This window comes from Hemiscyllium ocellatum, chromosome 7 (genome assembly GCF_020745735.1).
Source record: "Hemiscyllium ocellatum isolate sHemOce1 chromosome 7, sHemOce1.pat.X.cur, whole genome shotgun sequence".
Lineage (NCBI taxonomy): Eukaryota > Metazoa > Chordata > Chondrichthyes > Orectolobiformes > Hemiscylliidae > Hemiscyllium > Hemiscyllium ocellatum.
In genome coordinates, this window is record NC_083407.1 from 90,041,244 (window position 1) to 90,054,811 (window position 13,568).

Sequence of the window (13,568 nt, forward strand, 5' to 3'; positions counted from 1 at the left end):
TACGAATGTGAGCAATATACTGACATAACTTCAACATTCGGTGCACGATATAGATTATTTCTTCTTCATTTATTAGGTAGATGGAAGCAGTACACTTGTAGTGGATGATTCCATAGGACAGAAAGATGTCCCAATAGTTAGCTTTCCTTTGACTTGCAGATAATCTGTATTTGTAATGTTGAATGTCTGGCTGGTGAATTAGTCCTTCCAGAAACCTAATGCAGCATCAGTTTCAATAAGTGTCAGTTCTTACAGTGTTTTAAATGCCACAAATCTTATTCATTTAACTTGTAGAGTTGTTATTTAAAAGCTGCATGTATTTGACCAAGTTGTGTGATGTAACCATTCCAGCACGAGCTGTGAAGAATGGTAATACATCACATCCTGGGCCATTGATCTTCCTCTGCTTTGCTCCTAAATAGTGCACAAAATAAAAGGGATTCAGGGAAAGGAGAAGAGATAATCCTTTTCTCCAATTTTTCTTCTAAACACAAGGAGGAGTCTTCAGCTAACATCTGCATATGGACATTAATCAGAAGCCGTTGTGATTTGAACCAGCACCCCTACGATAATTATGGTGCTCTAATAGCTGCCCTGCTGAGCTCAGCTAAGTTAGCCCAGGCTGGGCCCTTTTCGTTTTAGTTGATTTAATGCTCTCCCTGGTGTCAACATTATCCACTCAACAGTTAGATTAATCATTTCTTCCTCCCACACATAAGGTACATTTATTTTTCAATTTACTGCTGCCAAATCTAAGCTTCATATAATTCAAGCATGTGTCAGGATTTTCAATACTTTCCCCACTTCTCTATCTCTGGCCACGATTGGTAGCCAACTTCGTTTGGTTAAGTTCAGCAACATTTGTCGGATTAAGGTTCACAGGAAACAGCTCAGGCTTTTGACCAAGTTCTGTTTGTAACGGGGAGCATTCCTGCTGTCCTCCATGCCCAGCTACATATTCCTGATTTTCCATCCATTTACTTTTGTTTCTGTCACACCCAGTTCTGCCCTAGCTAAATTATAAAACAAAGAGTACCCTGTTCTATTCTTATCATTATTAAAATCGCAATGGACAAAAGAAACACAAATCTTTTTCACTTACTTGAAATATCCTATAATTACAATCGCAATGATCAATGAGCAGAGAGACACGGAATATCCAATGGTATACATTACATATACCCGTTCAAAGAACTCCTGTTTAAAAATACAACGTATCATCCAAAGTTAAAAAAGCAGTTACTGTTCAGTAAAAAAATAGTTTGCATTTCATCTTTATTAATATATAGCTATAAATGAATCTGAAAAGATCATTACCAAGTATTTGGGATGAGATCAAGTCCCCCACTCAAACCAACCCCCATCCTAGAGACTGTCAACAAAGAAAGATTTCAACTTTTACTTGTCTATCGTTATTGTCCGGCTGCAGAAAAGTGAGGCATTCTGTGTAGTTTGTCCACGTTCGGTTCAGATCTTCAACAAACTTCCACATTCCATTATCATCGCACTGGCGATAGGCGAACCCTGAAGGAAAAGAAACGCCATGCTGATATTTTAAGAAGTCACTCTGGACCAATTAACCTTTTGCCATTGAAAGGTGTAGAGTTGGCAATAATGAACGAACAAAGCACAGTACCTTTATGATTAAAATCGTAAATATAATTCGGGCACCGAACAGCAGTGAGCTCTCCTGGGAATCCGCTTGGCCAGCATGTTAAGCCATCCCATTCCGGAACACACAATCCATCTGAAAAAGTACAGGACATAATTATGGCACAGAAAGGAACGGTTGAGTCCAAGGAACATTGAGTGCACCAACAGAAATGGCACCACAGCTTATTAAAGCTCTCTTGTTCAGCTGAGACCAAAGTGACTTCATTGAATCCAACAAATTAAGCACAGTTTGTTAAGCAGGACTTGAGCACATATTAGGAGAACACACAAAGCAGCAGTGATGGTTCAGTATTAGCATTCTTGCATTTGAGAAAGGAAGTAACATATTTAAGTCCCACTGCAGAACCCTGCAGAATCTTGGCTGGCATTCCTGAGTAAAACTGATAGAGTGCTTCACTGCTGTCTTTCAGGTGAGGCCTAATCCTATTTTAACTGGGAATGCAGGGTATTTACCTGAATCCAGAAGGAGCCTCATTCCTCAATTTAAAGTGGACTCTTGTCATCTACTTGTACTCTGATGGAATGAAGTGGTGGGTTTCTTGCTGGTCAGTTGGAGCTCCTTGTCACTTCTTTTCAGCAAGACCTGCTGCATTAGGTGTCTCATGGGTATTAAACTGGGCATCAGTGAGCCTTCCCAGCTAGCAGCTGGCATTGTATGCAGTGCTGCCAAGGGAGAGCTAGTTGCTGCTGGTAATACACCCAGGAAGAGGCTTGGGGCAATAATTATCCACTTGAGGTCCTCAATTGGAAGGTCTTTCATGATCTTTCCTGGCACTAGTTTTTAACAAAATTCACTTTGGACTCCAACTCTTATGTTTGAGCCAAGACTTCAGTTTGGCTGGGAACCTGTACAGATTAAGGGCATGATTTAGGTTCCAGTCTCATATGAAAAGCAGTTGGTTCAGTTACCAGCTGATAACAATAAAAAGACCAGGCCCAAGCTTGATGGGAGGAAATTGGTTGAGAGAGACTCACCTTGATTGGCTCAACATTTTTCAATTAGAAAATGGCTGCCTGAGTGAAGTCCTAATTAAGCACCCAGAAGTCTTCCAGGAACATCTAAGGACTATCAAAGGAGCCAAGGCCACCCTGCATGTTGACCAGGCAGCAATTCCATGATTCTGCAAGGTCCACCCACTGCCATTTATGGGCAAAAGTAGAGGCAGAAATCAGGAGGCTGGAAAGCAAAGGAATCCTCAAACCAGTGCAGTTTGCCGAATGAGACAGCACTAGGCATACCGATTATAAAGGCTGACGGGATGGGAAACCTTTGTGGGGATTTTAAACAAAAGGTAAAACACTTTTCACAGCTAGATAAATACCTAATCCCTCACATAGAGGATTTATGCACAATGCTAGTAAGGTGGCTATCATTCATGAAGCTGGAAATGAGCATGCAGACTGCAATTGCCATTAAATGAAGATTCCCAGAAGTAGGCTACAATTAGAACTTCTAAGAGTTTGTACCAATATACAAGACTGCCATTTGGGCTATTGTCAGCCTGTACAATTTTTCAGTGAATGATGGAAAACATTTTGTAAGGTCTACCCCAGATGATGTTTTATTAACAGGGTTGACAAATAAAGAACACTTAGAGAACTTTGTCATAGTCCTAAGACATTTTTCCAAGGTGAGCATTTGCCTAAGCAGGGAAAAATGTGTGTTCCAGGTGCCCCAAGTGACCAAATTGCGTTACAGAGTCGACGGTTACACCCATTAGAAGATAAAGTGAGGGGGATCAAAGGTGCCCCCCTTCCCCCATTTGTCCAAGAGCTTAGGCCATTTCTGGGGCTGGTGAATTATTACAGAAAGTTCACACACAACTTGGCCTCAGGCTGGCACCTTTGCAACAACTTCTAAAAAAGAGTCAGCCTTGGAAATGGTCACCTAGACAAGCTATAGCTTTCAAGGAAGTGAATAAACAGCATTCATCCTCGAACGTGTTGGCACATCATGATTCCAAATGAGATCTGATACTGATATGTGATTCCACCCCCCCCACCCCCCATATGGCAATAGGGTAGTGTTACTTCATAGGTGGCTCAATACAGAGGAACACCTAATAGCATGTGGATCTAGGACTTTGGCTAATCCAGAGTATAAAGATGCTCAGATAGAGAAAGAATGATTGGCAGTCATATTTGGAGTCAGGAACTTCCAACAATTCCTTTATGGATGAAAATTTGTGATAATAATAGACCATGAACCCCCACTAGGTATGCTTAAAGAGGACAAAGCAGTGCCGGCCAGAGGTCGAGGTCATATCCAGCAGTGGACTGTAATACTAAGTGCATATAATTACAAATTAGATCACCATCGCCCTGGAGTCCAAGTAACACATGGGGATACATTGAGCCATCTCCCATTAGCAGTTACACCACTGGTGGTACCACAAATGGAAAAGTCTGCAGTGGTATTCAATTTCCTGGACTCACTCGCAGTCACAGCTGACAATATCAGACTTTGGACACAGAAAGATCCAGTCCTATCAAAACTGAAACAGCTAGTGGTGATGGCAGAAAGCTAAAGGCCCATAACAACTAGAAGTAAAACCTTCAGATCCACTACAAACCTACTGACTCCCACAGTTACCTTGACTAACTCCTTCCTTTAAAAACTCTTCCATTTTCCCAATTCCTGCATCTCCATCTCATTTATTCCAATGGTACCAAATTCAACAAGGGAACCTCCGAAATGTCCACCGTCTTCCTCAACCGAGAATTTCTCAGCACCTTAGTTGACAGGGTCCTCAGCTATGTCCGAATCAATACCCGCACTTCGACTCTCACTCCCTCTCTTCCCTCCCATAACACTGATAGGGTCCCCCCGGTCCTCACTTACCATCCCACCAGCATCCACATTCAAAGGATCATTGGTCGCCATCTTCTCCACCTCCAGCGGGATGTCACCACCAGATACACATTTCCCTTCCCTTCCTTGACAGCCTTCCATAAGACTGTTCCCTCCAAGATTGCCCTGGATCACTCCTCCTTCACTCCCAAAAACAGCACCCACAGCCCAAATAGTGTCTGTTTACTTCCTCCCTCTTCAGTATCCAAGGGTCCAAACACATTTTCCGGCTGAAATGTCCCTTTACCTGCACTTTGCTCAATCTAATTTACTGTATTCGCTGCTCACAATCTGGTCTCCTCTACACTGGGGAAATGAAGCATAAACTGGATGATTACTTCACAGAACTCTTGCATTCTGTCTGCAAAAACGACCCTGAGCTTCCCATTGCCTGCCATTTCTACACATCATCGTGTTCCCTGGCCAACATCTCTGACTCAGGCTTGCTGCAGTGCTTCAAAGCTCAGCGCAAGCTGGAAGAACAGCACCTCATTTTCTGCTTGGGAACTATATAGTTTTCTGAACTCAATATTGAGTTCAACAACTTTTTGGCTTAAGATTTTCCCTCGCCCTTAACCCAACTCCCACACCCCAGGCCTTATTATCATAAGGTCTGCTAATGCACACAACCTATTATTAGCCACTAACAGTCCCAGTTAATAGCCTTCATTTTCCTAGCCTGATCATTATCCAATCCTTTGTCTGCCCAATTGCCCTTCTCTCTTGGGGTTCTAGCTCCACCTCCTGTTTACTCCTTACCCCTCCCCATCCTATCTTCTGCATAAAAATTTATCCAGTTACTGACAGTTTCAAGGAAGGGTTCACTGGACCCAAAACGTTAACTCTGATTTCTCTCCACAGATGCTGCCAGACCTGCTGAGCAATTTCTGTTTTTGTTCAAACTGAAACCATTTTGGACTCAGGGAGACTAGGTCATGGTAGAGGATGGAATATGATTATGGGGAGTAAGAATGCTTGTTCTGAGCAAAGAAATGCTGGTTAAACTCCACCAGGGTTATTTAGGGGTCTCCAAAATGAAGATTAAGTCTTGTGCCAACTCATATAACTCGTATATGTTCCCTTGAAGAAAATTCATACCACATACAAAATGTTAACTCAATTTCTCTGTCGGCAGATGCTGCCAGACCTGCTGAGGTTTCCAGCGTTCTCTACTGAAAGTAAGTTGGGGACTTTGGAAGAGTAGAGGAACTTGGGATTTATTTTTATGAGACATTAAAGGCCATGCGTCATGTTGGTAAGGTTATTTAAAAAGCTGATGGAGTGATAGATTTTCATCTCACTGGGTACAGTAGAAAAGCCAAGGGGTATGGTGAGCTGAAAAGATGTTAGAACAGGATTCTGAGGTTTTAGAGAAGGCATAGTCCAGTATACTATGAGCCTACCTGGAATGTGAAACACTAAGAACACCTTACAAAAATAGTATGGGGAGCAAGAAGTTTTGTTTGAACTTGTAACATAGACTGGAGGGAATATTTCCTACTCTGGGCTCCTTAAACTCAAAGCATACCTGATACTTAGCTTCAGGTCTCATAGTAATTGACCTATTAGCTTCAAACTTCATACGGGACAGGATATATGAAAGTTTTTAAATTGTCAAATGATGAGATGAATTAGAGAATTAAATTGAGTCCACTGTATCTGCAGCACCTTTAAAAGCTTTGGGCACGCAGGCAAGCACTCCCAGTCTGCAGCTGCCCTGCATGGGTGCTGACAGTTACCTAATACATAGCCAACAGGGGATATCTGAGCACTACCTCCCAGGCAGAGTTCTGAAAGTTCTGCTGGATGGGATGGTGCTGAGATGGGACATCGCCTGCCCCAAGAGCTAGCTGTAGAGACCACAACACCGGACCATGCCGGTCTTGCCCATAGCTGATACACAGATAAATACTGTCTCAGCCATTTGGAAGGAATGCTCAACACTGTAAGAAAAAAGTTAATGACCTTCTTCACTCCGCTCACTCAAGTGCCACCAACAGCCTACACTTACCCTATCTCTGCTACTGCCAATTCCCATTCAGGCACATGTTCTACCACTCTTATTATCACTTGCAACATCTTTGTAATTGCTCTCACCCATGTGACCCATGACACCATTAACAGTGCACACCCTCTGAGCTGCCTACTCAATAATCCTGTCCAATAGCTTTGAAATGACAATGCTGCTGCACGATGATAAATGCTGTTAACTAGTAAGTTTGCAACATAAGTCTGAACATTTTCTCTCTGTGACATGCAATGAAATATGTAAAGGTTACAATGTAGAAATAGGGCATTTGTCACACCAATCCATATCAAAATTTGTCTGCTCCATCCCCACTCCCCACCATGAAAGCAAATAGTATTCCAACTTATCTGTTCCTATATCCCTTTAACATCCCCACGTGCACTGACAATAATAGCTGTGTCATCTGATTTCATCTCCTGTAATAACTGGCTTGCTTTTATTCCATGATAACAGCCTAGAAAGCAACAAAATGCGTGGTATGATGTGTATAGCCTGCAAGGAAATGCTATTCTTTGCATAAAACAAATTAATGAAACTCAACGCTTTATCAATCAGTGGGGGGAATGAAGTTTGTAAACACTGGGCTTCGGGGTCTTGTACAAAGTGAGATTTGGCCAGCAACAAACTACTGATTGGTTCTGGAGTTGTGCCAAGTTGTAGATGCCAAAGGCCATCACCCTGACGACAGCTATCTGATTCCTGAGTAGCTGAACAGTTTGTGGATGAGAATAATACTGACAGAAGCTTTCAGATTGCTAAAAGGGCAGTTTCTCACTCTCCCCAGTAAAGTACCTAAAGCCCGAAGGGAGCCAATTTATTTTCTCTCATTAGTTGCTGTAAGTTGTTGCTTTTAATCGATAAGTCAGACTCTTTATAATTTGTAAACCAATCGCTGTGTGTCTCCTATGGAGAAATGAAAGAACTGAAGGACTGGGGAAACAGAAGAAACCCTTCCATCAAATCCTGAGGACTAATGTTATTAACCTGCTTCCCCTTCCTCTCCACCCATACACCAATGTCTTTTGCCTGTCTGTGTGTGTATGAAAGTGGGACTTACAAAGGAATTAGAATTTTAATTGTTAGAACTATACTTTAACAGATCTTTTCTTTATTCATTCATGTTCTTGGGCATTGCTGGCTGACCAACACTTTCATTGCTCATCCCTAGTTGCCCTTGAGAAGATGGAAGTAGGCTGCTTTCTTGAACCGCTGCAGTCCATGTGCTGTAAGTAGACCCACAATATCCTTAGGGAGGGAGTTCATTGTTGTGATGTCCTTAGAATCTATTTATTCATAATAACTACTAATTCTTAATAAGTACAGAAACCTATCCTGTGTTTTCTGTTAACCTGAGTCTATCAGATGGGAAATTGGAGGTACTTGCATACTTTTATAAATCTTTAATTTTTGTACTGACTCTGAAAATAGCAGGGCTTGACTTCCAGCTCATCCAAGACTACACTAAATGGTGGCTAAAGAAAAAAGGAGGTTGAAGGGATATAGGGAGACATAAGTTGGAATACTAATTGCTTTTCTGGTGGGGAATAGGGGTGAGTAGACCAGTTTTAATATGGATTGGTTTGATGAATGCCATATATCTATGTTGTATCCTTTACATATTTCAATGTAGGATATTGCATGTCACAGAGAAAAAATGTTCAGTCCTACGTTGCAAACTTACTGATCAATAGCATTTATCATTGCACATCATCACTGTCATTTCAAAGCTGTTGGACTGGATTATTGACCACTCAAATTACTTCGAAAGGCAGACAGCATTGGCTTGTATTGAAAGGTCCAAAATCAAACTGCAAATCTCAAGATAATTTACAAACAGGTAACATTCTGTTATTTCTTGTCCCAGAAAATGAAGGAAAGATTTCTCAAAAAGAGGTAAATAAGATTATTTTTCAGTAAAATCAATGTATCGGTATAAAATTCATATGCTGCACTGTTGGATTTCAAATACAATACTGAAATTAAGGCATGAGAAACTGAACAAATGAACTAAGACAGGAAATGTGCTTGGAATTCATCCTCAAAGGGGGAGAAACTCATTTCACAACCATCTGTTTTTTGCACCTAATGTCAATGTTGGACCTCATAATCTGCAAAACAACTGCTGTACTTGAATTTAGACTCAGACAACATTGAATGCCAAGGTGTCCACATCAAAGAGGCATTGGGTTCCTTAAAATTATAAATTGTGCTCTTAGCCTAGTTGCATGACACCAAAGGGAAAATTCAGATAAAATGAATAGAACTCGCATTGTCCTGGATGCTGAAAGGTCAAACTGTCAAGAATTGCTGGAAACCACTAAAAAAACAGGGCCCAGAATTTTTTATGTTGCGTGTCTCTGAATAGTGGTAGTCCTCCTGCTGGTCCCAGTAAAGTATTTAATTGGTACATTCAAAACCTAAGGTGGTAAATTGCACAGGTCTGTTAAGATACAACTGAGGATCCTTAAGGGACCAAGAAAGGAAATTGCAGAGAAACCAGGTACAAGTCTTCCACCAATCTATTGGAGAAGTGCTTGGGGCCTAAAGGAAAACAAATTAAATCCATAGTATGGAAAAAAGGTCAGAATATTGATCAAAGAGTTTGAGGTCTATTTTGGGGAAGGTGTGGCAATAAATGTTAAAAATAAGTTGATTGAGGACATAGATTTGGACTAAACTTTGCCAGTAATTTGGGGATGGATTGGGAGGTCAAAAGAGTTGAAAATGTTGTTGGGCGGCATGCCTGAAGTCTTTCTGCCATCTTGCTATTTCATGAGCAGCAGGGAAGGTCAACTACTGCAGGCTCAGTTGAGACACTTAAGTGGCCATTATCAATGAATACCACTCAGTGACCAATTCTCACCTGTGCAAGCATCTGCCCTCAACAGGGAGGCTTGACACTGTGCGGGGAGACTGTACAATAAAACTAGGGCCATCCAGTGGACTCTGCAAATATTTCCTCTTTTTTGGACATTTCCTGGACCTATCAACAACAACAGCATGGCAATGCTGAACCTCAATCCTGAACCCCCAGATACACCTGGCTCCACACCCCCAGCCTGAACTTAACTGTCTTCAGAGTATGGTATGTATGGTTATTAATGCACACTCATGTTGTAAGTCATTACCAATGGCACTCCTGGTCTACTGGCTCTGTTATTGGGGTAGCAGTCCCCATGGCAATCACCAGATCAGACACAACTGGGAATCTGTCAACCACAGCCAGACTAAGCAAGCTCCTCTTCTGCTTTAGGCCCTACCACTGGATCATCAGTCTCAGATCAGTTTAAAAAAATGCTTAACTGTGGGGACAGGACATGGTAACTACAAAGAAAATTATCTTTGCTGCTTTATTTGTGATCTATCTACCTTGCAGAAAATGTTGGAACCACTCAATAGATCAGACAGCATCTGTTGATGTTGATAGTGTGGGATGTAAATAAAGCTTCAAAGCGATTTGGACAGGTTGAGTGAGTGGGCGAAGGCATGGCAGATCCAGTATAATGTGGCCAAGTCCAAATTATCCACTTTGACAGGAAAAGAGAATGGCAGTGTGTTATTTAAATTATACTAGATTCCTAACAGAGAAACGGTGAGGGGCAAAGGGACCCCGGGTGACCAATTATGTGGGTCACTGAAAGCAAGCACACAGATGCAGTAAGCAGATTGGGAGGCAAATGGTATGTTGACCTTAATTGCGCAAAAGGGTTTGAGTATAAGAACAAGGATGTCTTACAGCAGTTATATAGGGCCTTGGTGAGGCCACACATATTGTATGGAAATTTCACTCCTTACCTAAGAAAGAATATACTTGCTGCCAAAGGAGGGCAGCAAACGTTCATCGGACTGGTTTTGAAAATGGCAGGATTGCAGTATGAGGACAGATTGGGTTGACTGGGTCTATACTTGAGTTTAGCAGAATGAGAGGGGATTTCACTGAAATCTATAAAACACTGGCAGGGTTAGCTGGATTGAATGTTTTCTCTGGCTAAGGGGTCCACAACAATGGGTCACAATCTTAGAATATGGCCATTTAGTTCTGAGAAAGAAATACATTTGTTCACTAAGAAGATGGCAGACCCATGGAATTCTGGACCACAAGGCTGTGAAGACCAAGTCACATGTTTCATAAAATAGATAGATTTCTGGATGCTTAAATGCATCAAAGGTATTGAAATAATTCCATAGAGGCTCGTTCTCTCTGACACCAAGTTATCCTTTATTTCCACGTGAACAGTTTTTTAGTGTACTACTGCCTCATACAGAGTCAGGTACCAGAGTGTCAGCGTCTCTGACTTTTTTTTATCTGCCATCCAGGGCTCCCTGATTAGACCAGATAAACAGCCCCAGTGAGGGAATTCATATTCTATGAGGTCCAACTGGTTTACCTTGTTATATTCTCTATAAGTCTGGGGGAGAGAAAAGGAAGCAATGCAGAGGACATGACCCTGTCAGTATCAACAGTGCTGAGCTGGAGATGTTCGAGAGCATCAAGTACTTGGAGTGATGATCACTAATAATCTGTCAAGGTGCATCCACATCAACGCTGTAGTTAAAAAAAAGAGCAAACCCAACACCTCTATTTCCTTAGAAGGCTAGAAAGCATCCTATCCAAATGCATCACAGCTTGGTATAGCAATTGCTCTTTCTAAGACCAAAAGAACAGACAGCATGAACACAGCCAAGTCCATCATGCAAACCAGTTTTCCATCCATTGACTCTGTCTACACTTCCTTTTGCCTCAGGAAAGTAGTCAGCATAATCAAAGACCCTTCCCCAACCAGGTTATATTTTTTTCCAGGCAAAAGTGAGGACTGCAGATGCTGGAAATCAAAGTCTAGATTAGAGTGGTGCTGGAAAAGCGCAGCAGGTCAGGCAGTATCCGAGGAGTAGGAAATTCGACATTTCAGGCAAAAGCCCTCTACATTTTTTCCACCCTCTTCCATCGGGCCAAAGATACAGAAGTTTGAAAACATGGACAAACAGATTCAAGAACAGTTTCTTCTCCAGTTACCAGATTTATGAACGGACTTCCCATACAATAGAGTCGTTCTCTCTTTCCACCTTCTCCGTAGCTGTAATACTGCGTTGTGAATTCTGTTCTATTACCCTCGTATACTAATGGAAGGTATGATCTGCCTGACTAGTATGCAAAACAACATTTTTCACTGTATCTCAGCATGTGACAATAACTCTAATCATCAAGAAGGCAACTGAGATAGAGGATCAGCCATGATCACACTGAATGGCACAGCAGTCTCATTGGGTTAGGTGGCTTAATCTTTACCCAATCTTCTAGGTTTCTATGGGTGCTAAAACTCTCAGCTGGATGACTCACATGGCAGTTTTGAAGAAGAGCCAGAGGTTTCCACCCATGCAATATCCTGCTGTATGATTATCACTCAGCTAACACCTAAAACAATGGTAAGGACCTTATCACATTCCTGCTTGTGTCATATTCCTGTGGACAAATTCACCGCATACATTTCCAAACTTATTACAAGGGTGTGTACTCTTCAAAGGTACTATTAAGGTCTTTGAAGTGATGAATCACTGTACAGTTAGCAGTCTTTCTATCTGTTGGTCCTTGGAACATGAAGAGTTCGCTGGACTGGTAACATTCATGAAATGTTTGGGGGTGTTTAACCAAAGCTTGGAATCTTCTGTGGCCCAGATTGGTGTATGTAAGTGGAGAAAAGGTTGTTGGAGTCGAGAATATGAGGAATGTAAAACATTGACTTTAAAAAATTCCATTTATGTTTGATGCATTTTACCTTTACAGAAAGGAACGACTAATGGCCATTGCAGCTGATAAATGTGGTTTAAATATGCAGCAAATGATTAAATCAATGAGTATGTTTCACATTGCCATTACTGCAGTATGGTTTTTGACTCAATTTTTGCTTCAATGTGAAAGCATTTGAAGCCATGACAGACATAACAAAATAGCAGCAGACAGTTGGGACAGTAATGAGTCTTTTACAGCTTCACTAAACATAAATAAAAGTAAGTTTCCATGGTTTTCTTACTAACACAATTCGCAAGTCACCTCAGTTGCAGAATACATTACCAAACTGTGTCAAAATTCTACATTTCAGCATAACACACTGGTGCTCCCCCAGAATACACTGACAAGAATGTTATTCCTTACACCATTGGTTACATATTATTTTTCTGATAATTGATGGGTTGCTCTTACAATAAATGAGATATTCAGACTATCTAATAAAATCAGTTTCATGTTCAACACAGTGACAAGTTCCTTTCTGTACCCCATGAAGACCTTCTTTGGTGAAAAGTAGTTTAAGTGGCAATGAGTGTCTGCATTATGAATATTAGCAAGTGAACATTACAAACCTTTAGTTATGGAAATATCAAACATAGCACTGTTTTTTACAATACAGATTTTGTAAACACTATAGGAATTCCATCGAATCATATTGAATTTCCTACAAAGAGACAGGCCACTTGACTGAATCAGATGCCAGAGTCTATGCTCCACCTGAGTCTCTTACCACCTTTCTCAATTAACCCTTTTAGTTGGCTTTATTATTTTCTTTATCACAGTTTCAATTAATTTTTCCTTCAATTCATTTATACAATTCACTTCAACCAGTTCTTGTTAATAAGTTCTAACCCCAGTAATGTAATGGTTATGTTACTGGATTGATAATCCAGATATCGACAAATAATCTAGAGGTATGGGCTGGAATCTTATCATGCAAAGAGGCATGTGGGAAGCTGGAAGATAGGTGGAGTGCAGGTGTGTGGTGCAACTCCACGTCAACACTTTCATCTCATCCAGCAGCTAAACAGCTCCCATCATCCTGAGGGTCAAAACATTGTCTCTTAGAGCTTCTAACCAATCAGAGTGCTGGCACTGATGACTGCTACTGGGAATTCTCCTACTCTGGGAAAAGTGGCATGGACACCAGCCTAGGAAGAGGAGCAGGGAGTCGAGGTCACCACAGTTGATCATGCAGGTTCTTGGTTGGTGAGTGCAAAGAAGTAGTC

General features: G+C 41.3%; 1 protein-coding gene across 1 annotated transcript in view; it reads right to left on the bottom strand.

Annotated features, from left to right (window-relative positions):
- The window catches only part of LOC132817642 (parathyroid hormone 2 receptor-like), a 73,108-nt gene that overhangs the window by 54,717 nt on the left and 4,823 nt on the right, over nt 1–13,568 (bottom strand). Inside the window, exons 2-4 of the mRNA XM_060828142.1 lie at nt 1,637–1,747; nt 1,403–1,524; nt 1,103–1,197 (exon numbers count right to left, since the gene is read on the bottom strand). Of these exons, the coding sequence (XP_060684125.1) occupies nt 1,103–1,197; nt 1,403–1,524; nt 1,637–1,747 (328 nt within the window). The remainder of the gene's footprint in view (nt 1–1,102; nt 1,198–1,402; nt 1,525–1,636; nt 1,748–13,568) is intronic.